Source organism: Hyperoodon ampullatus, assembly GCF_949752795.1.
Source record: "Hyperoodon ampullatus genome assembly, chromosome: 17".
Taxonomy (NCBI): domain Eukaryota; kingdom Metazoa; phylum Chordata; class Mammalia; order Artiodactyla; family Ziphiidae; genus Hyperoodon; species Hyperoodon ampullatus.
Genome location: NC_136930.1, coordinates 59,692,831 through 59,717,836, shown reverse-complemented (window position 1 = coordinate 59,717,836; position 25,006 = coordinate 59,692,831). Strand labels below are relative to the sequence as shown.

General features: G+C 36.1%; 1 protein-coding gene across 1 annotated transcript in view; it reads right to left on the bottom strand.

The window, feature by feature from the left end:
* The window catches only part of COL14A1 (collagen type XIV alpha 1 chain), a gene marked incomplete at its 3' end in the record, with an annotated part of 211,445 nt that extends 187,120 nt beyond the window's left edge, over nucleotides 1-24,325 (bottom strand). The window contains exons 1-4 of the mRNA XM_079722162.1: nucleotides 24,232-24,325; nucleotides 14,246-14,362; nucleotides 11,344-11,487; nucleotides 6,943-7,032 (exon numbers count right to left, since the gene is read on the bottom strand). Coding sequence (XP_079578288.1) covers nucleotides 6,943-7,032; nucleotides 11,344-11,487; nucleotides 14,246-14,362; nucleotides 24,232-24,319 — 439 coding nt within the window. The 5' untranslated portion in view covers nucleotides 24,320-24,325. The remainder of the gene's footprint in view (nucleotides 1-6,942; nucleotides 7,033-11,343; nucleotides 11,488-14,245; nucleotides 14,363-24,231) is intronic.
* Nucleotides 24,326-25,006: the final 681 nt, after the last annotated feature.

The window sequence follows — 25,006 nt, the reverse complement described above, 5'->3', positions numbered from 1 at the left end:
GGTAAACACGTTGAGTCCCTGCTAGGCTATGTAAGTTTCATGAGGGTAGAATCCTGCCTACCATGATCACCAATTAATTCCCAGTGCCTAACTCAGTGTTCAGCACTGGAGGGTAATCACCAAATCTCTTCTATGCATTTACTGTTAAATCACTAACACAAAAGATTGGTCTTTGATGATATTAATTCATGCAAACTATACATTCTAATATTAATAGAAAATAACTATGTAGCACTGACTATGTTCTAGACACTATATGTATTAACTCATTTAATGTTAATTGGGAGAATTCGTGTTTCAGGTAGGGAAAAAAAAACAAATGTGAGAGTATGAGAAGTAGGATCCTTTGAAGGCATATATATGAAAGTACATCCTATGTAATTCTTATTGGAAATACCAAAATGGACAGCTGGCCTTAGAAAAGCAGTGAATTACTCAGTTCAGTGAGTAATTCTGTTCCAACATATTCAAAAGTTTTAAACATTCTAAAGCAAGGATTGGCAAACTTCTTCTGAAAAGGGCAAGACAAAATATTTCAGTCTTTGTAGGCCATCTGATCTCTGTTGTATCTGCTCAAGTCGATATTGTGCAAAAGCAGCTATAAATGGTATATAAAGAAATAAGCATAGCTGTGTTCCAATAAAACCCATTTACCCACTTAAGAAAACAGAGGACTGGATTGGCCCATGGGCCATAGTTTCCCAACCCTTAGAAAGAATAACTTAAGCTCATCTTATTTTTTCCTCCTAAAAATCAGAGCATTGGGACCCTCCCCTTACCTTCTCCCTGCAGAGAAAAATAATTCATTTAAATAAAACGCAAAGAGAGTCAGAGATCTTAATTTAAAAATCATTGAGGAAAAAACAAGGAAACCCTATGCGACTTTTTCTTTCTATCTCATTATCTTTTTCAATCAAGTCCTGTATTCTTGTGCAAAACACCAAAAATAACTGGAGAAAGCTGTTTGGACAACACAGAAGAAATAGCAGTTGCTGCAGATGTGCCAGTATTATGCTCCAAGGTCAACACCCCTTTTGTTTGGGAGTTGGATTTGGATTATTGAAGAAACACGTACAGTAGACAGCAAACAAGGAACTAACTGCACAGCAAATTCTGTTGACAGTCTTAGCTCTTTACATCTAAACTAAAATTCTAAAATATTTGAACTATGTCCAACTGTATCTGAGCCACTATCAATGTAGGCTCTTATACCAAAATACTGTAGATTGTAGGGAAAACAAAGAGCAGAGTTCAATGTGAATCATGGAAGTATCACATCTTGAAAGAAGGGCTATGGAAAGAAGTACATCAAGTGAATCGGTTTGCAGGGCAGAAATAGAGACACAGATGTAGAGAACAAACATGTGGACACCAAGGGGGGAAAGTAGCGGAGTGGTGGTGGTGGTGGTGGTGGTGGGATGAACTGGGAGATTGGGATTGACATATATACACCAATATGTATAAAATGGATAACTAATAAGAACCTGCTGCATAAAAAATAAATAAAATAAAATTTAAAAATTCAAAAAAAAAAGTACATCAAGGCTTGGGTAGGGAAGACCTTTTTAAAATCTCCAGTGGGCCCCATTAACCCTCCCCCTCACTCTCCTGGGAGCCCTAATTCTGGCCTGAACTCTCACCATTGTTTACAACTTACTTCTTAAGACTCTTTGCTCATATCACCAGTGCCCTCAGAATCCTCTCTGATCCTTCATATACTTCATGGGAACCCTCACCTAAAAGAGGAAGCCACCTTTTATCTACAAAATTCCTGAAAGTTTTTGCCCTAACCCAGGTCTTCATCACTGCAATAAATATGTTGAAACAGCCCCTAGTGAAAGTGGCTCAGGAAAGACCTCTCCATAAACATGTGTTTAGTGTGTAAAGCAAATGAACTGCTGAATGAAAGGTCCTTCTGCAGATGTCTGTGAGGATTTATCAGAACATATATTAACATTACTCTCACTTTTCACTGTTCTTTTCCCTATGTTCAATTCACGTCACTCAAACTTATGTTTTAGAAGAGCAAGAGGAAGGTGCATCAGGGAAAAGAAAGGAGAACTGAGGACATTTTAGGAATATCTAGTTATAGCTAAATTCTGGGATCAAACTCTAATCCGTGGATGGAAGATAGGTTTCACCTTGAGTGCCATTCTTTAAGCACTGCCTGGCAAAGAATGCTAAGCCAAAACTCAGCCGAGAACTTACACGTAAAATCCTCCATAAAAGTAGTTAGAAATTAAAAAAAAAAGACACAGGGAAAGTAAATCAGAAATTAATGAGTTTGGTTATTTAAAGGTGGTGAGTAAAGCTGGGTGGAAGAAATAGCGGAAGTCATACTTCTTTTGAATATTACCCTTTTGTATACTTTTTTACTTTTGGAACCACATTAATGTTTTATGTACTCACAAATTAACCTGACTGTATTAAAAATGAATAACAAAACCACAGTGAACAGGGAAGAAAAGAACTAACCCAAGATCCTTTTGAACACAGATATTTTATTATATACCTCACACTAAAGGCAAATATCGAACTCTAATCAACAGACTTTTTGCTAAGTGTATAAATTAGCAAGTTTGAAACTTTCTATGATTGAGCATATAAGTAGGTGCATTTAAGATATCGGGAGCCATGTTACCCAACTCTCTTGAAGAGAGAGTTGTAAATATGGAAAAAGAAATGCTAGAATAAACTCTGTGGTATGGATAGATGATAGATACAAGGTACAATAAGATAGAGGATAGCAAGATCGATAGGTAAATAGATAATGAACTGTGTGTGTGTGTGTGTGTGTGTGTGTGTATTCTCAGATAAGAGGGCCTAGAAGCAATGACAACCCAGAAGCATAAACACATCTAGTAACCACATTTTGGAATCTAAATACCATTCTCCATGAAAAAAACCCAACTCCTTGAAGAAGTGGTTGATTTCAGGACAGGGCACAAAAACTACAAGAGGAGCCTGGAATGCAAGGTTTGTGCCAGAAAGTAAGGAAGAGCTTCAAGAATGATGGGGATTTATTAAAAGGGCATAGGAGACACCTTGAAATAGCTCTCACTGAGCAGTTCTGGAAGAATTTGAGCATCAAAATACATGATAGTAATGGATTATAATCCATCACATGAAATAAAAATTCATAAAAATTATATAAATAAATAAATATGGAAGAAGGGAAAGAGCTCCCTTACAGCAGGATGCCACCTAATAAATGTAGAATGAACAATGAAGTTAGAAAATTATCATTTCAGAAACATTATAGTAGTAACTGACTCAGGCAAGAATCATCAATGGATGTTAAAATAAGTGGGTAAAATGGTAATAAGAAAAACAATATTTACATAGTGTCATATGAATTTGTAACATTGACAAGTTTGAGCATCCCCAAACAAGAAATTAACATAAAATCGTTCCAATTTGGTAGCAACAAAGGGGCACCACTCTGGAGGTGCTGACTCCTAAACCATGCTGTGAAGAATTCCCACAAAAAAGCTCACAAATCAAAGTGACATGTCAAACAAGAAAACAAGCACCATGAATGAAAACCAGTAAAGAAAAGAAAAGAAAAATTTACCCCTAAAATACTTTAGATAAAATAATTATTGGGTTCAGAATATAAACATGATGAAGACAGCAGAATAATTTTTTAAAAAACACTAAAATGGAACAATGTACCAGATAAATTGCTAGCAAAATTTTCAAAAAATCAAATATAATTTCTAGAAATAAAAGATTTACTCATTAAAAAGGACAGGCTAAAAAGCAGATTAGAAAGAGATGAAAGGGTAATTAGTATACTAATAGAAAGATAAAGGAAATTACCCAAAATGTCATTGATAAAATCAAAGAGGTAGAAAATTGCAAAAGTTAAGAGACATAGATCATCAAAAAAGACTATCTATGATAATTATAATTTGAATACAGAGAGAGAAAGAGAGAAGAGAGAAAGAAATAGGTAACTGAGAAAAAGCATATTTGAGGAGCTAAAGGTTGAGAATCAGTGAAAGTCATAAATGCTGATTCTGGGAGCACAAAGAGATCTATAACAAGACTTATTGTAGTGAAACAACAGAAAGCCAAAGAAAAAGAACAGAAAGCCTGAAAAGCATCTGAAAAGAAAAGAGAGATTACCTGAAAAGGAATAACGTTTAGACTGTCAACAGACTTGTCTTAAACAAGAGCCAAAAGAGAGTCAAATATCTTCTAAATGATTAGAGACAACAACTTTCAACCTGGTACCCAGCTAGTCTTTCAAAAGTGAGGGTGGGTTGCAGATATTTTTGTGTGAATAAAGTTAAGTTTACCACCACAGATCTTCTCTAAAGGAAACTGAACACATGCAGAAAATCTGAGATGCAAGATGGATTAATGAGCAAAGAAATTTATAAACATGGGATGTTCTGGACAAACAATGACTGTTAAAATTATAATTACTATAAATATTACACCTTCATGAGGCAAAAACGTTAAAATTAATGTATTTGTTATGAATTATGTAAAATATAGAGGGTAGATAATTGAAGTTAAAGTACTATAAAATTTTGTATTGGTTGGGAAATGGTAAATATACTGATTAGTTTTAGAGTTTGGTTTTGTATGCACACTAAAAATTTAATTATAATCATACAAAAAACACAAAAGGATTAAATACCTGCTAGTTCAGTAGAGGGGAAAATGTATTTTTTTAAAAAGTGATCAATTTTAAGTAAATAAGGCATACAAGGGGAAAATGTAGCATAATAGGAAGCATAAAATAAATGGCAAATCCAAAATGTAAGTGGACTACAGACACCAATTAAAATACAGAGATTGTAAGAGATGATTTTTTTTAAATCCAACTGAATGCTCTTTAAAGATTTACTCACCTTGAACCTGAGAACACAAATAGGGTGAAACTTAAAGGGCAGAGAATTAATATGTTATGTGACTATTAAGCAAAATAGTGTCTAAGTCAAATATTGAATTACTAAGAATAAAGAAAATTTTTACAAAATAAAAAGAATTATTCACTAGGACAATATAACAACTCTTATTTTACATGAACTTAGCCTCAATTAAAACAAAACTGCCAGAGTTACAAAGAGAAATGGACAAATCTCCCAGACACAGAGAATAAAACTTTTCTCAAGAACACATGCGATGGTTAAAAAAAAATTGACCACATTTAAACAATGTCTGAACAAATTTTTTAAAAAATATTGGTATCACAATGCAATTGTTAGACACCAACAACAAATACATATCTTTTAAAAAATCTCTGTATGTTTACAAATTAAATAATATATTTCTAAATAACTTGTGGATCAAAATAGAAAGCCTAGTAGAAATTAGAAATTATATAGCATGAACTACATAAAAATAAAACTACATATCAAAATCTATGTGATACAGCTAAAGCAGTACTTGGATATTTGTAGCCTTAATGCATATAATAGAAAAGGAGAAATACTGAAAATTAATGAGATAAGCATTCAATTCAGGAAGTTAGAAAAAGAAAAACATAATAAGGAAAGAATATTATATATAAAAACATATAAAACAATAAGATACCATAGACAAGATGAACAAGGTTGAAGATATGCACACATTATAATTGAATAATTCAATATCTAGGTGTATATGCTAGAGAAATTCTACCACATGTACAGAAGGCAACATAAATAAGAATACTTATAGCAATTTTGTAATAGCAAAATAATGGGAACATCAGAGTAGAAGAGTTAAATATATTGGGTTATATTTATCCAAGGAATTCTACACAACAAAGATGAATAAATTACCTCACATAAGTCAACATGGATAATTCAAAAAATCTAATATTTTGTGAAAAAAAAGCAAGTTGCAAAGTATACATAGATTTTGATTAAATGTATAGAAAATTTAAGATATGAATTCATAATTAAAATATGGTTTCAGGATTCATATATTTATGTAGTAAAATGATAAAGACACATATTGGAATGATAAACACTGAATTCAAATACTGGCAGCCTCTTAGAAGGGGAGGAAAAGGAATATTCAGGGATATATAGAGAGTTCCAACTGTGCTGTTTATATTTATCTTCTTAACTGGATAAAGTTGTTTATTACTTATTTTTATACTTTTTATATACCTGATATATTTAACAATAAATCATAATAATATAGTTAATATAAATATAAAACTATAAATTATTAGAAGAAATAGGAAAACTTTGAAACTGAGGATTTCAAATATTGGAAAGAGTGTACATTTTAAGAATAAATTATTGAAAAAATTGTGTCAGTTTGGTAGACTATCAAAATTGTAAAATTTGCATATCCTTTAACCCTGCAATTTCATTTTTAGAAGTATGTAGTTTTTGCAATGTGTTCGTAAAGTTTTAAAATTAAACAGTGAGATGAAGAAGGAAGGAGATGAAGAAGGAAGAAAGGTTGGTAGGTCACAAGACTATGGGGGGCCTTGAAAGTCTTGATAAGGATCTGGTCTCCATCCTAAGAGCAGTGGAAAGCCATTGAAGGGGTTTTAAGATGTGCGGGGGTCGGGGGGGTGGTACGTGGAGCATAGAGTCAGATGTGTTTTGCAAAGATCACTCTAACTTCTGGGCAGAGAATAAATTGAGATCTTGCTAAATAATACTGCACACCAGGAAAGAAAGGGGAGCTTAGCAGAGTATTGGCAATAGACATGGAAAGAAATGAACAGATTCTGTCAGTATTTCAATAGAAAATAAATTCACCAGAACTTAGTGATGTTATTAAATATGGAAAAGTAAGGGAGAGGGAAGTGTTGACAGTTACTATGTGTGAGGAAGGAAGGAGGGAATGAGGTGGGGCTGTGGGAGATTTTCATATTAGATCTGTACTCCTCTGATGGGACCAACGGCCAAGGATGTATGTATTGCCTGTGTTCTTAAGACAACTCAATCCCCCAAATAAGCAAATTAAAAAAAAAAATCTGACCTTCTTCTGGTACAGATGGTTTATTCTCATTTCCTTTGTCCAAAACCTTGACTCTGGGTTTTGGTTCCTTTCTTTTTTCTAAATCTTTAACTGGAAAAAAAGTAAAAATACAGCAACATGTTAGGTTAAAGTCTAAAAGAAAATATTCAATGAATTTTTACTAAAACCCTTGCAAGTATTGAAAGTTTTAAGTAGAAATTAGCTCATGGTAGAATCTCATTTCAGAAGATTGGAGCTGCTATTTTTTTCAATTTTGTCATGGGAATGTGTGGAAATCACAGAATTACTTTGGTATTCACTATGGGCAGATGTATCAAATAAATTTAACCCTTCATAATTATTATAAAATCACAAGATTAGCCCCATTTCAGACATGAGGGAATGAAGGAACAACAGGCTAAGGAGCTAAGACTTATCTCATAAAACCAGAAAGTGTTGGCACAGGATTCAAGCCATGTCTTCAGATTTGTGGAAGGCCTGTGAGCTGGCCCCTGTTCTAGAAATATCTTAGCCATGAATATACTCATTTGGAGTTGGTCTATCTGCAATAGAAGATAGGGAACTCCACAATAATTTCCTTTCAAACTTAAAAAAAAATGTTTCCCTACTAATAAATAGTAGTATTTCTTTGTTACTTTCATTATGAAATATTCAGGGACCCAGAACGACCCTCAGTCCTTTAATACATTCATTCCTATGTACTCCAATAGCTTTACTTTTCACTCCACAGCAGCTTCCCTGCTATTGCTTGGCACCTGAAGTTGTCCTGAGTCATCGCTAAATGGCAGTGGTATCTGCACAAATAAAATACCCTGTGAAAAGGTGGAAGTGATCCCATGGCAAAATATTTCATTTAATTATTGCATTCACTTCATGGAAATCTGCAAACTTATTGGAGGGTTGGCTCTGTAGGGTAAGCAATGATTTCCTTTGAACAATCCTTCTTGCCTTCTTAGGGTATTATTCCATGAATCCTGTCTTTATCATCTCTTCCTCCTCTTCCTCTTCTTTTTACTGGCTTCCACCCCTTTGCTAAAAGGGTTTGAGGCTTGCCATCTGCCAAGGCTGGGTTGCTCTAGTTCTATGATTCCTTTATACAAACCTTCCTTGGCTTTCTGGTACTTAGAGATTAAATTCCATGATTAAAAAAAATAATAAATACAAGATGCCTTAATCCTGCTATTTGCACTGATCTTCTCATTTTCTAAATCCATTTTTTAGACCACATCTTCTGACTTCTTTATAAGGCTTGGCCACTTTGGAACACCTCTTCCTTTAAATTCTTTTCTTTCTCAGTTTGTAAAAAAGCATTATCCCGGGTGTTCTCATATTCCTCTGACCCCTCCTTTACATTCTCATTCTTTGGATCATTTTTATGATTCCATTCCTGAAACACAGTCATAAACTACATTTGCCTTGCATCCCTGTACACCCTGCCTACAATTTTATCATCCCACAGTTTTAATTCTCACCCTTCCGTGGATAATTTCCAAATCTACATCTTCAACCCCACCCACACATAAACCATGGCCTCAAATTGCTTTCATTCTGTAAAAGAAAATAAGTCTGCAACTCTAGTGTGAGGAAAGTTGTGCTAAAAGTAGAAATAGATCTGGGAAAGAATAATTGTAGAGGTGGAGACTCTGGGAAACTTCACCAGGAAGGTGACATTTGGGCCAAACTTTAAAAAATGAGCAAGGTTTTGCAGGCAGAGATTAGCAAAATATAGTTCCAAAGAGAAAAATAGTGGCCAAAAATAAAGTTTGCCAAAATAGGCCCAAAATCCATTCTACAGATGAACAAGAAAAACAAAAAAAACAGTCACTTTGAATTGGGCCACTAGGTCACATACAAGATGTAACATGTGTCACGCCAAGCTTCTGTCCTCCTCCTCACACAGGAGGCAAAATCAATTAGAAAACAGACTGTCAAGAGTAAAGTGGTATTAATCATAACAACAAAAGCAACCATGCCCCTACTATGTGCTGACGTGAGTTAATCCACACAATAATAGGCACAAACCATCACCCCATTTGCCCATGAGGAAACTGAGGCTAGAAGTTAAGTTGCTTGGCCAAATACACACACCAGATTTGGAATCATAACAGTTCAGACATGCCTTTCTGTCTTCAAAATCCAAAGATTGTTCCTTATGTTTCCCTGTGTAGAAGATGGACTTTTGAAAAATTCAAATCCCTACACTAACTGCAAACCTATATCCACAGGATTTGTCTAGATCATTATTTTCCTGGATCCAAGCATGAAAGGTTTCCAGGGAGGGGAGTACAGGCTTTAGCTCCATCTCACAGGGAGCAAAAACATAACTGAAATGCAACATGGAAAAGGAAACCATCCAAACAAAGTTATTTTAATTTCATTCTTATAAATTGTTATTTGGGAAGAACTAAGACCTCTATCCTGCCAATAAAAATAACATAGCTAAAAAATATATATGCGTCCATATAATTTATCTAACTAACCAGTTGGACTATTTCACTAAGATTATGTCAGCAGAGCCAAGCAAACTGAAAACAAATGCATTTCCTTTAAAATGTTTTGAGTAAATAGCTGTTGGCAAAGTTTTAAGGCTACCTGTGTTTCTTATGCCGCTAGTCAGTGGAATATTTGCAATAATCAGTCGCACAAAAGCTTAAGACTAAAGTGAAATGAATTGTTTCTCTTTGTCCTTTTTACTGCTTCTCACAAACTTTAAGGAAAGTTATTTCCCTTACTCATGTAGGAATGTCAGAGGCCAGAAACTGAAGCACAGCGCCAATAAAATGAGACAGAAGGCTGATTTATATTGAAAATAACATAAAACCCTTTCCCAGAGCTTCCAGACACTGTGAATCTCAAAAGAATGTAACATTTAAAACATCTGTATGTCCTGCTGACAGGTGGATTCACCAAATGTTTCTTTGTTCAGAAGTTTCAAGAGGTAGCAGGTTAACAAAGTTTTTTTTTTTTTTTTTAATTTAAGAAAAATCACAAAACGTGTCTCGTAAAACATGACCTAGAAGAGAAAGATAAAAAGGAAGGGAGGGATAGAAAAATCCAGATAGAACATTGCTGTATATAGAGTTCTAGAACCCACAACTTCCCCGATTTGTGGATTAACCCTTTAAAAAGCTGTTATTTGAAATGATGTGTAGGATTTACTTCAAAATAATATGAGAGAGGGGAGTATGGGGTAAAAATGAAACAAGAGTGACCATGAATGGTTAATTGTTGAAGCAACTGATGGATATTTAGGGGTTTATTTTATGAATCTGATTTTTTAAGTTATGTTTAAAATTGTCCTTAATAATGAGTTGGGTTTTTTTTTTTGTTTTTTTTTTTTTGCTAGACGCGGGCCTCTCACCGTTGTGGCCCCTCCCGCTGCAGAGCACAGGCTCCGTATGCGCAGGCTCAGCGGCCATGGCTCACGGGCCCAGCCGCTCCGCGGCACGTGGGATCCTCCCGGACCGGGGCACGAACCCGCGTCCCCTGCATCGGCAGGCGGACTCCCAACCACTGCGCCACCAGGGAAGCCCATGAGTTGGATTTTTTAAAGAGTCTACCTTAAGAATGAAGTAACACAGAAAGATAACCAGGACAGACCTCTTCTGTTTGTATTCCTGATACACAAAACTCTGCCCTCCAATTAGATACATCACCTCCAGGAAGAGGGAGTTGCTGTAGTCTTTGGTCACTAGAATATAAGGTCCATGGGGGCAGGGATTTGTCATGTTCCCAGGGCCTAGAATAGGGCCTCACACTTAGTAGCCATGCAATATACACTTGTTAAGTGAAAAAAAAAAAGAATGAGTGAATGAATGAATATTTCCTGAAAGGCAAAAGAATCAGGGTCTTTGTGGACAACTTTTAAATTCAACATAAGGAAAAGCTTTCTAATGGAACAGCACAGACATGCATGGGGCTGCCTCAGAGCTTCCTCTCCTGCTTAGAATGTCTCTGTATGTCAAGCCTTTGCCCAACTTATTATTTGAGAACTGTATCAAATATGAAGACACTCCCATCCATTCGCTTCCTAGACCATTATGGAGGCAGAGAGAGTACCTCCCTTCACAGAATCCTGAAAGTATTTATTGAGCAGCTATTATGTGCTGGGTAGATGAGATGTCTGCATAAGGCTCAGTGGACAGTGTCAGGGAGAGCATTTGAGAACTAAAACCTTTTTAAAGGATAAGTAGGAGCACCATGAAATGGGTAAGGGAAGGGACAGAGAATATTAGAGATAAAAGGAACTCATAGAAGATTATACTAAATGTCTTTTAAGATCTTTTCAAATCTAAACAATCTAGGATTTTAACCTGTTATCGATACAATATTTACCACAGACTCAAACTCAGAGCTGGGACAGAGTCCCATGGCAGCACTTTACGATCTGTAAATACATACTTCTGAATTGACCTTGGGCCGGCTTGCTTTCTTTGTCTTTATTGTATGCAATAATTTGAACTGTGTAATTCTGGTCTGGCATAAGACCTTGAATAATCGCTTTAGTTGCAGTGTTCTGGAGATTCAATTGATTGGTTTTTCCACCTATAATAAAACAGAAAGATAAATCAGTTCTAAGAAGGGGGTTAACTATGTACATTAAGAAATTTTATTAACCAGACTTTTATTAATCAAGACCAAATTTTATTAATCAAGACTTTAAAGGTGAAGACATTCAAAAATATGTATAATGCTATTACATAATACTAATTTTAGTACACTTTTCATTCTCATTTTCAGTTATACTCTTGCATTAGACAGTTGTCTAAATTAGATAAAAACACAGTTGCAAAGATCTTTCATCATAACACACTGTTGCTTTTTTTTTATAACATCTTTATTGGAGTATAATTGCTTTACAATGGTGTGTTAGTTTCTGGTTTATAATGAAGTGAATCAGCTATACATATACATATATCCCCATATCTCTTCCCTCTTGTGTCTCCCTCCCTCTCACCCTCCTTATCACACCCCTCTAGGTGGTCACAAAGCACCAAGCTGATCTCCCTGTGCTATGCGGCTGTTTCCCACTAGCTATCGGTTTTACATTTGGTAGTGTATATATGTCCATGCCACTCTCTCACTTTGTCCCAGCTTACCCTTCCCCCTCCCCGTGTCCTCAAGTCCATTCTCTACATCTGCGTCTTTATTCCTGTCCTGCTCCTAGGTTCTTCATGACCTTTTTTTTTTTTTTAGATTCCATATATATGTGTTAGCGTACAGTATTTGTTTTTCTCTTTCTGACTTACTTCACTCTGTATGACAGACTCTAGGTCCATCCACCTCACTACAAATAACTCAATTTCGTTTCTTTTTATGGTTGAGTAATATTCCATTGTATATATGTGTCACATCTTTATCCATTCATCTGTGGATGGACACTTAGGTTGCTTCCATATCCTGGCTACTGTAAGTAGAGCTGCAATGAACATTGTGGTACATGACTCTTTTTGAATTATGGTTTTCTCAGGGTATATGCCCAGTAGTGGGATTGCTGGGTCATATGGTAGTTCTATTTTTAGTTTTTTAAGGAACCTGAATACTGTTCTCCATAGTGGCTGTATCAATTTACATTCCCACCAACAGTGCAAGAGGGTTCCCTTTTCTCCACACCCTCTCCAGCATTTATTGTTTGTAGATTTTTTGATGATGGCCATTCTGACCGGTGTGAGATGATATCTCATTGTAGTTTTGATTTGCATTTCTCTAATGATTAATGATGTTGAGCATCTTTTCATGTGTTTGTTGGCAATCTGTATATCTTCTTTGGAGAAATGTCTATTTAGGTATTATGCCCATTTTTGGATTGGGTTGTTTGTTTTTTTGATATTGAGCTGCATGAGCTGCTTATAAATTTTGGAGATTAATCCTTTGTCTGTTGCTTCATTTGCAAATATTTTCTCCCATTCTGAGGGTTGTCTCTTCGTCTTGTTTATGGTTTCCTTTGCTGTGCGAAAGCTTTTAAGTTTCATTAGGTCCCATTTGTTTATTTTTGTTTTTATTTCCATTTCTCTAAGAGGTGGGTCAAAAAGGATCTTGCTGTGATTTATGTCATAGAGTGTTCTGCTTATGTTTTCTTTTAACAGTTTTATAGTGTCTGGCCTTACATTTAGGTCTTTAATCCATTTTGAGTTTATTTTTGTGTATGGTGTCAGGGAGTGCTCTAATTTCATTCTTTTACATGTAGCTGTCCAGTTTTCCCAGTACCACTTATTAAAGAGGCTGTCTTTTCTCCACTGTATATTCTTGCCTCCTTTAGCAAAAATAAGTTGACCATAGGTGCGTGGGTTTATCTCTGGGCTTTCTCTCCTGTTTCATTGATCTATATTTCTGTTTTTGTGGCAGTACCATACTGTTCTGATTAATGTAGCTTTGTAGTATAGTCTGAAGTCAGGGAGCCTGATTCCTACAGCTCCATTTTTCTTTCTCAAGATTGCTTTGGCTATTTGGGGTCTTTTGTGTTTTCATACAAATTGTGAAATTTTTTGTTCTAGTTCTGTGAAAAATGCCATTGGTAGTTTGATAGGGATTGCATGGAATCTGTAGATTGCTTTGGGTAGTAGAGTCATTTTCACAATGTTGATTCTTCCAATCCAAGAACATGATATATCTGTCCATCTGTTTGTATCATCTTTAGTTTCTTTCATCAGTGTCTTATAATTTTTGCATACAGGTCTTTTGTCTCCTTAGGTAGGTTTATTCCTAGGTATTTTATTCTTTTTGTTGCAATGGTAAATGGGAGTGTTTCCTTAATTTCTCTTTCAGATATTTCATCATTAGTGAGTGTATAGGAATGCAAGAGATTTCTGTGCATTACTTTTGTATGCTGCTACTTCACCAAATTCATTGATTAGCTATAGTAGTTTTCTGGTAGCATCTTTAGGATTCTCTATGTATAGTATCATGTCATCTGCAAACAGTGACATCTTTACTTCTTTTTTCCCAATTTGGATTCCTTTTATTTCTTTTTCTTCTCTGATTGCTGTGGCTAGGCTAAAACTTTGGAGGTAATTTTTAATTGTTAATTGACCAAAAGAACTGATACATTTTGAAACAGAGATAGTGAGGTTTCTTGATAGTCTGAAAATTTTGCCTGAGGAAAACTATGGGGAGTCTAATAGTTATTCTTTAAATTTGGGGAACATCATTTTCTTGAGTAGAGGTTAAGATTTCAAGCTTCAAAGCTTAAATAAAACCAAAATCTTTCAAATGAACTTAAAGCAGCACTTAGCACAATACATTTTTAGTTCCCTGTGTGCAAAAAATTGCTAATACTCTAAAAAATACAGTTGAGTGTTTTTACCTGCAGCTGGAGTCACAAGAAGTTTGTATCCACCAAATTTCCCTCTCGGAGCCTTCCATGAAATCTGGATACTATCATGAGATAATACATTATATCTTAACCTTGTGGGTGGAGGCACTGAAAAGGAAAAACAAAAACTTTTTAATTTTGAAACTTTTAAACTTCCACTGTTAAGTTGAAAAGCCAAAGTAATGTAATCACAATATGCAAGACTTCATGTTCCTTCTACAGCTGCATTAATGAGTTGATCAGTTTGCAAAATAACACAAACCCAAAAGCATTTGTTTCTTACTCAGGAGATAAGCATTTGCCAAGTAGTACTGATCTTGTGACAAAGAACTATGACTTAGGGTTAGAATTTAATACCTTAGTCCAGCTTAATAATTGAAGCCAACCTTTAAAATGTTTTTATTATTTTATAAGGATGAATTTTTCTACTTGGAATACGTAAGCTTTTGTAATCTACTCTAGTGGGACCTGCTTTATGCCTTTAGGTTTTTCACTTTATTAACTGAGTACTTTTTATGATATGATAATTTAAGTTCATTACAGACATATTATAGTATTAAGATCTTCATTTAAAAACATTTTGAGAAAGAGATTGTAAAGGACCAAAATAAAAAATAATAATAATAATAATAAAAGATAATTGCTTTATAAACTTGGATTCATTCTTCACGTGTAGCTGATTTATACCTTTCAGAAAGACACACAGCACATGGTCATGAATCATCCTAGCATATTTAATCTTTCCCAATAGTTCACAAAATAGGTTGGTCTATATTACTTTTTGTGTAAGTCATTCAAACTTCAAAACATATTTTTGGAACTCTACAGCAATGCTCCAGAATTTCTAACGAAATATTTTCATAAGAAGATTTTTACTATATAATATATAAATTTGTTTGTCACAAAAGAAAATTAATGCTTAACAGAAAAGTTAGCACTCATTACCCACTTTTATGCCTGGCCTTTCTTTCCCACTTTAGGACACAGAGTCTGGGGAAGGAAACAAACATTCTTTTTAATAGGTATGTAGCATAATATGGGGTTTGGACATTAGTTTGATTCCCATTTCTGTCGCTTATTAGATGAATAAGCTTGAGCAAGTGATTGTTTCTTCCAAAGCCTTATCCTTAGAAAAGGTGACAGCAATACTTTCTGCACAGGATAAGTGAAAATGTTAAAGAAGATAACGGATATAATGCATTATGATAGGTAGCCAATAAATGTTTGTTCCCCTCCTCTTTTACTTCATCTAATGGATGATCTCAAAAGCTTATTTAATATTCACAAAAATACACTGCTATCCCAATTTTATATATAAGAGATACAAGGAGAAGCTAAGAGATTCATCCAAGTTCACATACTTGTGCACGACAATCTCTGACCTCAAACAAAATGCTCTGTTTCTTCGGGAGAAGATTTATATTAAGAAGTCACCCTTCACTTAGCTAGAAGAATGAGTAATTTAACACTACAAACTCTCCGCTCATCTGAAATCAGCGAGAACTGAAGGACACAATCTTAAGAGTAGTATTCTCTCTCTACTTGCCCTTTACTACCTCTTAGTAGAGAATGCTAGTCACACAAAACAAAAACACAAGCTTCCCATTCTCAATATGACATGAATGAAAGAGTCTACATTTCTCTGGCTTATGGGAAAATATGGATTTATCATAAGAACTGCTATGTTGAACTAGAAAAGGAAGTTGGCTAAACCTAACATTTGGATGAACAGAGAAACTATTACTGTTTGGTTTCGACTGGAACTTGGGGAGAAAAATCTATTTATAGATAGGTTCTTATTACTTATGGAAGAAAATTAAAAATAAAAGTTGTTAAATGTTAAACAACACATCCAGTTTCTGAGCCGAATCTTGCCAGTGGGCTGGTAGACATCCTTGGTCAAGCTTATCGCAAGGTCCTTATTTTTGCTCCTTTTTTAAAAAACTGAGTACACAGTATAAAGGTTACTAAAGGCCTGACAGACGCTTCTGGTGTTTTTTTGTTTTTGTTTTTTTTTTCTGTACGCGGGCCTCTCACTGTTGTGGCCTCTCCCGTTGCGGAGCACAGGCTCCAGACGCACAGGCTCAGTGGCCATGACTCACGGGCCCAGCCGCTCCGCGGCATGTGGAATCTTCCCGGACCGCAGCACGAACCCGGGTCTCCTGAATCGGCAGGCAGACTCTCAACCACTGCGCCACCAGGGAAGCCCCTCTGGTGTGTATTTTTAAGCATTTCTAATGAGTTCTAGCTTTGTTTTAATTGAACTTAGTTTTTGAAATCTACTATTTGTATTACTGGGATCTGCATTTTTTTTTTCTTTTTTTGGCCACACTTCACAGCTTGTGGGATCTTCCCCGGCCAGGGATTGAACCCAGGCCACCACAGTGAAAGCCCAGAATCCTAACCAGTAGGTCACCAGGGAAGTCTGGGATCTCCACTTTTATTTTTGATTTCTGCTAATTCTTATAAAGTATGTCAGGGGGTGGCAAACTACCACTCATGGGCCAAATCTGGCCCATTGTCTGCTTTTATAAATAAAGTTTTATTGGAACACAGCCATGCTGATTTGTTTACATATTGTCTGTGGCTTATTTCACACTGCAATGGCAAAGTTGAGTAGTTGTGATAGATACCGTATAGCCCACAATGCCTGGAATATTTATTATCTGGCCTTTTGCAGAAAAAGTATGCTAACCTCTGAAATAAGTGCACAATATATATAAAGTGTGCAAAGTAACATTACTAGATAAACATGGTAATCCTGAAAAACTGGCAGTGTTGGTGCTGAAAGAGTCATTCATCAGTAGAGCAAGGAAGTCTAAATGTGATAAAGTGTTTAAGGAGTGCTAATGTCTAATGTTTGGAATTTAAGGCTGTAGAAAAGTCAGATGCAAGAAACACCACGCTCTTCAAAGTGAGGCTCACTTGTTTGGAAAGGAATGGAACTTGACTCTTTGCATGGTCACATAGTTTTAAAACACTTGGAGTTAATGACCATATTTCCAACTACTTCCTGCAACACATAGGGATCAGTTGGGAAGAAAAATTCTCTCTTGTTCTAAGCACTGGCTTTGTTATAATTTGTTACAGCAGCAATACGGAACTAATACAGTCAGTATTAAAAGGTATACAGGAAACTAACTCTCTCCTCCTAATCAACCTAATGCACTTTTCCTCTTAGTCTCTCCATGTAATTCTTAACTTTCCCTCTACAGAGAATGTGAACCTCCACTGGCCCAAATAACTGTTTATATCTGGATTATTCCAGTATTTTCTTTTCAAAACAAGTTATTAAATGAATTGGAACACAGAGAATGTAATGGTGTGTTGGCTGTAGGGAAAAAATATGTATAGCATGACAGAATGGTGGCACCAATAGTGTCTCAGAACTTCACAGTAAATCTATACTTGGTTCTAGCAGTGTTTGTTTTGGATGGTTACAAAAATGAACCACTAAAGATAAAGTAATTGTCACCTAAAAACTTCAAAGCATATACATTTGAGACTTTGCATAGGGGCTAGATTTCACTTTATAGAGGCCTCTGTGTTAACACATTTACCCATACTTTTTGCTGTTATTAGTAGTCAAATATATTTGGAAGTTTGAGAATATTTTCTTTACTGCTGTTTTCACCATCTTTGTAATAGATTATGAGATTATAACATTTTAAATTCTAAGCAAGATAAAAAGAACTCTCTAGCATATCCCAGAGTAAATTTCCCTCAAATTTTAATTTCTCCTATTTCTAAAACAATACTTTTAATACATTTACCAATACATTTAATTAAAAAATGACTGAGATAAAAAGTTAAGGTCTTCTGTTATTTGTTTGTGGTTTTAAGACCACTTGGAAATATAATACAAATACTTCTCTGCTGTTTAAAGGTTTTTTGCTTAATAAATATAATAGTTTATTCCACCAGTATAGCACTCTAAACTATGTTTTGAAGGGGAAAACACTCTCACTGCCCATACTGCTCCATTTCTATCAGTCAGAGATTTTTGGCTGCAAATAAAAGAAACTTTCTCTGGCCAATTTAAGCAAAAAATGTATTTACTGGTAGATAATGAAGTAGGTCATATAATTATAGTAAAAGTTAAATAAGCTTTGAAAGTATAGGAATCTGGGAACACTCTGGGTAGAGTTTCTAGGAACTAGTGACCATTTTTTCTTAGGGCATGTCTTTGGAATGAAATGACTGGAGCTATTTTCCATCCTTCCATCACTGGACACAAGTTTCAGACTCTTGGGAGAGTTGGCCTGACTGGTTTGAGTCATTTTCTCACCCCTTAGCCCAGAGAGGAAGTCTGGTGGATACAGCAGCCAAGGCTCCATGTGGTGGGGGAGGGAGTGTTGTTCCTTGGAAGAAAACTAAGAGACTGTTAGAGAAGCAAGAGGCAGACTTCCCTGGTGGCGCAGTGGTTAAGAATCTGCCTGCCAATGCAGGGGACAGGGGTTTGAGGTCTGGTCCAGGAGACCCCACGTGCCACAGAGCAACTAAGACCATGCACCACAACTATGGAGCCGGTGCTCTAGAGCCCATGAGCCACAACTACTGAAGCCCACGTGCCTAGAGCCCGAGCTCCACAACAAGAGAAGCCACCACAATGAGAAGCCCACGCACTGCAATGAAGAGTAGCCCCTGCTCGCCGCAATTACAGAAAGCCCGCGTGCAGCAACAAAGACACAACTCAGCCAATAAATTAATTAATTAATTAATTTATTTATTTATTTAAAAATAAAGAAAAGTGAGAAGGGAGGTAATAGTGAGTAGGGAAGAACAGAAGATCTTCATTTCAGTGTTCCTTTGTAAAAAGTAGTGTTTCAAGAAATTAATAAGAGTATTCCATTAGAAAGATTTCAGATGAGCTGAACTGAAGTGAAAGAAAGGAAGGAAGGAAAGGAGGGCAGAAAATTAGTCCTTTAATATATATTCGTATGATGAAATAAAATTTCTTAAGTACCTGATAACAGTGAGTCTTTGACAGAAGACATAAACATTCTTTTTCTGCCTACAAGATTTGATTTCTATGAGAATGATTGCAGTGAAACTCTGAGTTTTTTAAATTTTATTTTATTTCTTTAACATCTTTATTGGAGTATAATTGCTTTACAATGGTGTGTTAGTTTCTGCTATATAACAAAGTGAATCAGCTATATATATACATACATCACCATATCTCTTCCCTCTTGCGTCTCCCTCCCACCCTGACTAGACCACCCATGTAGGTGGACACAAAGCACCAAGCTGATCTCCCTGTGCTATGCAGCTTCTTCCACTAGTGATCTATTTTACATTTGGTAGTGTATATATGTCCATGCCACTCTCTCACTTCGTCCCAGCTTACCCTTCCCCCTCCCTGTGTCCTCAAGTCCATTCTCTATGTCTGTGTCTTTATTCCTGTCCTGCCCCTAGGTTCCTCAGAACCATTTTTTTTTTTTAGATTCCATATATATATGTTAGCATATGGTATTTGTTTTTCTCTTTCTGACTTACTTCACTCTGTATGACAGACTCTAGGTCCATCCACCTCACTACAAATAACTCAATTTTGTTTCCTTTTATGGTTGAGTAATATTCCATTGTATATATGTGCCACATCTTCCTTATCCATTCATCTGTCAATGGACACTTAGATTGCTTCCATGACCTGGCTATTGTAAATAGAGCTGCAGTGAACATTGTGGTATGTGACTCTTTTTGAATTATGGTCTTCTCAAGATATATGTCCACTAGTGGGATGGTTGGGTCGTATAGTAGTTCTATTTTTTGTTTTTTTGAGGAACCTCCACACTGTTCTCCATAGTGGCTGTATCAATTTCCATCCCCCCCCAACTGGGCAAGAAGGTTCCCCTTTCTCCACACCGTCTCCAGCATTTATTGTTTGTAGAGTTTTTTATTATGGCCATTCTGACCAGTGTGAGGTGATACCTCATTGTAGTATTGATTTGCATTTCTCTATTGATTAGTGATGTTGAGCATCCTTTCATGTGTTTGTTGGCAATCTGTATATCTTCTTTGGAGAAATGTCTATTTAGGTCTTCTGCCCATTTTTAGATTGGGTTGTTTGCTTTTCTGATATTGAGCTGCATGGGCTGCTTGTATATTTTGGAGATTAATCCTTTGTCAGTTGCTTCATTTGCAAATATTTTCTCCCATTCTGAGGGATGTCTTTTCATCTGCTTTATGGTTTTCTTTGTTGTGCAAAAGCTTTTAAGTTTCATTAGGTCCCATTTGTTTATTTTTGTTTTTATTTCCATTTCTCTAAGAGGTGGGTCAAAAAGGATCTTGCTGTGATTTATGTCATAGAGTGTTCCGCCTATGTTTTCTTCTAACAGTTTTATAGTGTCTGCCCTTACATTTAGGTCTTTAATCCATTTTGAGTTTAATTTTGTGTACGGTGTTTGGAGTGTTCTAATTTCATTCTTTTACATGTAGCTGTCCAGTTGTCCCAGTACCACTTATTGAAGAGGCTATCTTTTCTCCATTGTATATTCTTGCCTCCTTTATCAAAGATAAGGTGACCATATGCATGTGGGTTTACCGCTATGATTTCTCTCCTGTTCCATTGATCTATATTTCTGTTTTTGTGGCAGTACCATACTGTCTTGATTAATGTAGCTTTGTAGTAGAGTCTGAAGTTAGGGAGCCTGATTCCTACAGCTCCGTTTTTCTTTCTCAAGATTGCTTTGGCTATTTGGGGTCTTTCGTCTTTCCATAGAAATTGTGAAATTTTTTGTTCTAGTTCTGTGAAAAATGCCAGTGGTAGTTTGATAGGGATTGCATGGAATCTGTAGGTTGCTTTGGGTAGTATATTCATTTTCACAATGTTGATTCTTCCAACCCAAGAACATGGTATATCTCTCCATCTATTTGTATCATCTTCTATTTGTTTCATCAGTGTCTTATAGTTTTCTGCATACAGGTCTTTTGTCTCCATAGGTGGTAGGTTTATTCCTAGGTATTTTATTCTTTTTGTTGCAGTGGTAAATGGGAGTGTTTCCTTAATTTCTCTTTCAGATTTTTCATCATTAGTTTATAGGAATGCAAGAGATTTCTGTGCATTACTTTTGTATGCTGCTACTTCACCAAATTCATTGATTAGCTCTAGGAGTTTTCTGATGCATCTTTAGGATTCTCTATATATAGTATCATGTCATCTGCAAACAGTGACAGTTTTACTTCTTCTTTTCCAATTTGGATTCCTTTTATTTCTTTTTCTTCTCTGATTGCTGTGGCTAAAATTTCCAAAACTATGTTGAATAATATTGGTGAGAGTGGGCAACCTTGTCTTGTTCCTGATCTTAGTGGAAATGGTTTCAGTTTTTCACCATTGAGAACAATGTTGGCTGTGGGTTTGTCATATATGGCCTTTATTATGTTGAGGTAAGTTCCCTCTATGTCCACTTTCTGGAGGGTTTTTATCATAAATCGGTGTTGAATTTTGTTGTAAATTTTTTCTCCATCTATTGAGATGATCGTATGGTTTTTATCCTTCAGTTTGTTAGTATGGTGTATCACGTTGATTGATTTGCAAATATTGAAGAATCCTTGCATTCCTGGGATAAACCCCACTTGATCATGGTGTATGATCCTTTTCATGTGCTGTTGGATTCTGTTTGCTAGTATTTTGTTGAGTATTTTTGCATCTATGTTCATCAGTGTTATTGGTCTGTAGTTTTCTTTTTTTGTGGCATCTTTGTCTGGTTTTGGCATCAGCATAATGGTGGCCTCGTAGAATGAGTTTGGGAGTGAGAGAAGGAGAGAAGGATAGGTGTTTGAGAAGGATAGGTGTTAGCTCTTCTCTAAATGTTTGATAGAATTCACCTGTGAAGCCATCTGGTCCTGAGATTTGTTTGTTGGAGATTTTTAATCACAGTCTCAATTTCAGTGCTTGTGATTGGTCTGTTTATATTATCTATTTCTTCCTGGTTCAGTCTTGGAAGGTTGTGCTTTTCTAAGAATTTGTCCATTTCTTCCAGGTTGTCCATTTTATTGGCATATAGTTGCTTGTAATAATCTCTCATGATCCTTTAAATTCTTTGAGTTTAAAGAGAATCTTCCCTCTCAAAAAATACAGCACAACAAAATAAAAATACCCCTGTACTTTCAGTAACAAGGCTAACCCTGCAGTCAAAGAATATAACAACTGGACCATCCTTGGTCTTCTTGCGAAATCCCCGTTTGGGATGTTCATACATTCACAAATGTTGTAATTGGCCATAACCCACATAGGAAGCCTGACTTTACTACACAAAAGATGAGTTTGTTGGCTCGCTCTGGGTTCTTGATGTGTGCCAGAAATCAAGCTTTACACTTAATTTTTGTCTTTAAAGATTTTAACTGACACAAATTAACTTTTGAGTCAAGTTCATGCAAGCATTTATATTTATTACAGAGTTAAGTATATGTATTGAAGCACCTCCTTTGTGCTTGCAAAAAGAAAAATCATGGTTCTGGTATTAAATATACACACATTTTTGTTCCATGAGATAAGAACAATTATTTCTCCACTGCACTTACAGTGTTTCTGTCAATCTCGCTGCCTTTGCTTTGGCACAAGTCCCAGTGCCTTCCATATAGGGAAAAAGGAGGTAACTTTGAGTTCAAATCTGTGACCTCAGGCCTGTTTCTTTCTTAAGTAACATATCTTCTTTTCAGTGTTTTTCCCCTAAAGGCAAAAACCTAAAGGAAATATAAACTTTGTGTCTAACCAAGATTTTCTTTTAATGATTATAGAATATTTATGCATATCTAGGCAGTAGATGGGGTCCATTGATAAAAGAAAATGGTGGTATTGTTTTTTGCTAGTAGTTGTAATGGGACTGTAGTCATATAAACCATTTATAAATTGTTTTTTTAAAAAAGCTGAATATTGAAGGATTTGGTTGCTGCCTTTGCTACACATTTTATTTCCTCGAGTAGTTCAGTTGAAGCCAATGCCACTGTGGGTTCTAAAGCACCATCCGTGTTGTCTGGGCATGATCTGTGGTATCTGGGCATGGTCAGTGTTATCTTCATTACTTCTCCTGGAGGTTCAGAAGTTTGGCCTATTGACTGAAAAGATGTTGTGGGCTATAAACTCAGACCACATTTAAAGAACAAAAGCCTGGATAGAAGATGCTACAAAGATTTCTAATCTTTAACCTAGGAATCCTGAATGTTGTTAACTTCTTTGCCCTCCTTGCGATGTCAAGACACCTGGGGTGCAGATAGAATCAGTTGGCCCTTAGAACTGACCAGACTGAAGCCTCCATTCTGCTTCTTATGCTTTTCCACTCGATGCTTCCCAGGATGCCCACTTCCTGTCACCCAGGTATGAAGTGGCAGAAATATTTTGCTGACAGTCTTTTTTTTTTTTTTTTGCGGTACGCGGGCGTCTCACTGCTGTGGCCTCTCCCATTGCGGAGCACAGGCTCCGGACGCACAGGCTCAGTGGCTATGGCTCACGGGCCCAGCTGCTCCGCGGCATGTGGGATCTTCCTGGACCAGGGCACGAACCCGTGTCCCCTGCATCGGCAGGCGGACTCTCAACCATTGCACCACCAGGGAAGCCCTGTTAACAGTCTTTTTAAGAGACAAGGCATGATCGAGATACATATATACACACCTTATAGGCCCTTATTAACAGAATTGATTTTGCAAATTTGACTTTGCTGATTAAATTTGTATGACATATTCAGAAGCACATTAAAAATGAGCTGTTTAACCAACTGCCACAAAATTAATATGCTCAGTCACTGGTGAGGTCGTAACCTTCATCAAAGTTGTGGCACATTTCTACAATGTAAACAGTTAGTAAAACTGAGTAAAAGCCAACCTATGACCCTGCCTAAGCCAACCTATGACCCTGCCCAACCTATGACAGCTGAACCAGTGAAGCACTCTTAAGGTAAATAAAATAAAAAATGATAATCAGAACCAAAATGGCCAGACTCCCAGACCCTAATTATTATATTCAACTTTTCCATTACCTTGACCCTGGACATTCGTGCAAAAATAAGCAATTGCCAAAAAAGCTGGAAACAGCCAATGCTGCGTCTTGCACTGAAAAATCTTCATTTTATTTCTTGCTTTTCACATGGGATGTAACAGTAGTCCTAGAAACAGAGAACACAGAGATATTTTGAGAAGACTTAAAATAAATTATATGCAGTCATCTAAAACAAATAAGCCAACATGTATTAGTATTGTCAGGAAGTAACTCATTCCTTAGGGCATTGTATATTTCACTCTAAAACGTACACTGATAAAAGAAAGATTTTTGAGAAGATGCTGTAAATGAAGAGAATTATTAGAAATATTTGGGCGAGAAATTCAGAAGGTATCCTGTGACTCTTTTATAAGGCAAAAATAGCACAATGAATTTCCCAGATGGATAAATTCCAAAAGTTGGCCTGAAATGAGCATTATAATCAGACAGTTACAACTCCCTTGCCAGTCATAAGTATAGATACACAGTACGATTCTTCTAGTGATCAAGGAGCATTTGAAAAACCACTTTGTGTGATTATTAAATCACCACTGAGCTTTCACTTCATCGGGCTGAATAACCCTTAATCTTTTCATCTTTGCTTATAATTTTTTTCTCCATATGTGTGAATCTAAAACTCTTCTAAGATCATCCTTTTCATTAGAGTATCAATAAAAGAAAAGCTCCAAGAAAAGGTGAAAGAAATGAAAAAGGGGGAAATTAAGGAAGGAAAAGAAGGAAGGAGGGAGGGTAGGAAGGAGGGAGGGAAAGAAGGG